Source organism: Colobus angolensis, unplaced genomic scaffold (assembly GCF_000951035.1).
Source record: "Colobus angolensis palliatus isolate OR3802 unplaced genomic scaffold, Cang.pa_1.0 Scaffold222, whole genome shotgun sequence".
NCBI lineage: Eukaryota > Metazoa > Chordata > Mammalia > Primates > Cercopithecidae > Colobus > Colobus angolensis.
The window spans coordinates 520,405-522,741 of NW_012115400.1; the positions used below are offsets into that span (position 1 = coordinate 520,405).

A 2,337-nucleotide genomic window follows, 5' to 3' on the forward strand; every position below is an offset into this window, starting at 1 on the left:
AGATGACATTTTGACATTTACACAGAGACCCAGAGGAGGAGAGGGAGGGAACTCTGCCCCAGCTGGGGAGGGGCTGGCAGGTGCAGGGGCCCTGAGGTGTCAGCTGGCTAGCCAGAGCAATAGGGTGGGGAGAGGTCCCAGGGGTCGTTGCTGCGAGTAAAGAACAGCCAGTCCCAGGAGAAGAGAGGGTGACCTGGCAGGGCCTGAAGGACTTCAGGGGGCCCCCTCCAAGGCAGAGGAGGAGAGCCTGAGTCATGAAGGATGAGGCTGTTGCCCGGGTGCACTATGTAGTGTGTCCTGGCAGAGGGCAGTCATGGAGAGGGCCCCTCAGTCTCCCTCCATCTCCCCTGCAGAGATCGCCATCTGCCCCAACAACCATGAGGTGCACATCTATGAAAAGAGCGGTGCCAAATGGACCAAGGTGCACGAGCTCAAGGAGCACAACGGGCAGGTGACAGGTATGGCAGGGTGGCTGGGACCACGGTCCTGAAAGGGTGGTGGGTGGGGGGATGCAAGGCAAGGCATGGCCACTCATTATGGGGCATCTACCCACTCACTGTGAAACCCTGATTCAAACTGGCTTCAGTTTTAAGGGGACTGTGTTGCCTCATGTTACCAAAAATCTCAGAGGGTTGAGGGCTTCAGGAGAGGCTTGATCCAGCAGCTCCACATGACCAAGAACCCATCTTTTCTGCCTCTTGGCTTTGCCCTCCAGCATGTTTACTGATAGCATGGAGGGCTCTGACACTCCCTCATAAGCTCTAGGAGTGCCACCTGGTGTCACTCTAAATAAGCACTGGATCTCAGTAAAAAGTGCTTGCTGGGCCAGGTGTGGTAGCTCATGTCTGTAATCCCAGCACTTTGGGAAGCCAAGGCGAGTGGATCGCTTGAGGTCAGGAGTTCGAGACCATCCTGGCCAACATGACAAAATGTTGAAAAATACAAAAGTTAGCCTGGTGTGGTGGCACACACCTGTAGTCCCAGATACTCCAGAGGCTGAGGCAGGAGAATTCGCTTGAACCCAGGAGGCAGAGGTTGAAGTGAGCTGAGTTCACACCACTGCATTCCATCCTGCGCGACAGAGCAAAACTGTGTCTCAATAAAAACAAAGAAAGAAAGAGGTTGGGTGCGGTGGCTCACTCCTGTAATCCCAGCACTTTGGGAGGCCAAGGCAGGCAGATCACCTGAGGTCAGGAGTTCAAGACCAGCCCGGCCAACGTGGTGAAACCCCATCTCTACTAAAATACAAAAATTAGCCAGACATGATGGCGGTGCCTGTAATCCCCGCTACTTGGGAGGCTGAGATGTGAGAATCGCTTGAACCCGGAAGGTGGTAGTTGCAGTGAGCTGAGATTGCGCCACTGCACTCCAGCCTGGGCGGCTCAGCGAGACGCCGTCTCAAAGAAAAAAAGATTGGTGGTACACGCCTGTAGTCCCAGCTGCTCAGGAGGCTGAGGCACAAGGATTGCTTGAACCTGGGAGGCAGAGGTTGCAGTGAGCCGAGATCATGCCATTGTGTTCCAGCCTGGGTGACAGAGTGAGACTCTGTTTCAAAGAGAAAAAAAAAAAAAAGTGCCTATTGCGCGGATACAGCTTCCACCTTGATTGTGGCCTTTCAGCCTCTCCTGTGTGGCCACCATAGAGCCACCTCTGCCTGAGAGGCGTCAGCCTCCTGTGTCCCCTCCATCCCCCCACAGGCATCGACTGGGCCCCCGAGAGTAACCGTATTGTGACCTGCGGCACAGACCGCAACGCCTACGTGTGGACGCTGAAGGGCCGCACGTGGAAGCCCACGCTGGTCATCCTGCGGATCAACCGGGCCGCCCGCTGCGTGCGCTGGGCCCCCAACGAGAACAAGTTTGCTGTGGGCAGCGGCTCCCGTGTCATCTCCATCTGTTATTTCGAGCAGGAGAATGACTGGTGGGTACCTGGGTGGGGCCGGAGTGGGCTGGTAGGGACCCAGGGGCAGGACTAGAGTGTCCCAGGGAAGCACCAGATGGGATATCGGGACCCCTGTTCCCATGACCCCAGGGAAGTCCATCCTCTCCTCTCTGAGCCTCATTCACGAGGCAGGGGCCTCTCTGCAGTGCCCGGATGTCCTCACTGCTGACTTCTTGGGACAACGACATCCACCACACCAGAAACGCCTCTGGGGGCACCTCACTAAGCCCTGCACACACATCAGTCCTGACCTCCCTGCAGCTCCGTGGACTGGGCATCACTCACTGTCCCCACTTTACAGATTAGCAAAGTAAGGCCCTGCGGCAAAGTCACTTTCTCAAGGCACCACTCACAAGCTCGCAGCCACATCTTGTTCGCTTTTTTTTTTTTTTTTTT

General features: G+C 56.1%; 1 protein-coding gene across 1 annotated transcript in view; it reads left to right on the plus strand.

Moving 5' to 3' along the window:
- The window catches only part of ARPC1B (actin related protein 2/3 complex, subunit 1B, 41kDa), a 9,638-nt gene that overhangs the window by 924 nt on the left and 6,377 nt on the right, over positions 1-2,337 (plus strand). Inside the window, exons 2-3 of the mRNA XM_011943810.1 lie at positions 354-458; positions 1,698-1,920. Coding sequence (XP_011799200.1) covers positions 354-458; positions 1,698-1,920 — 328 coding nt within the window. The remainder of the gene's footprint in view (positions 1-353; positions 459-1,697; positions 1,921-2,337) is intronic.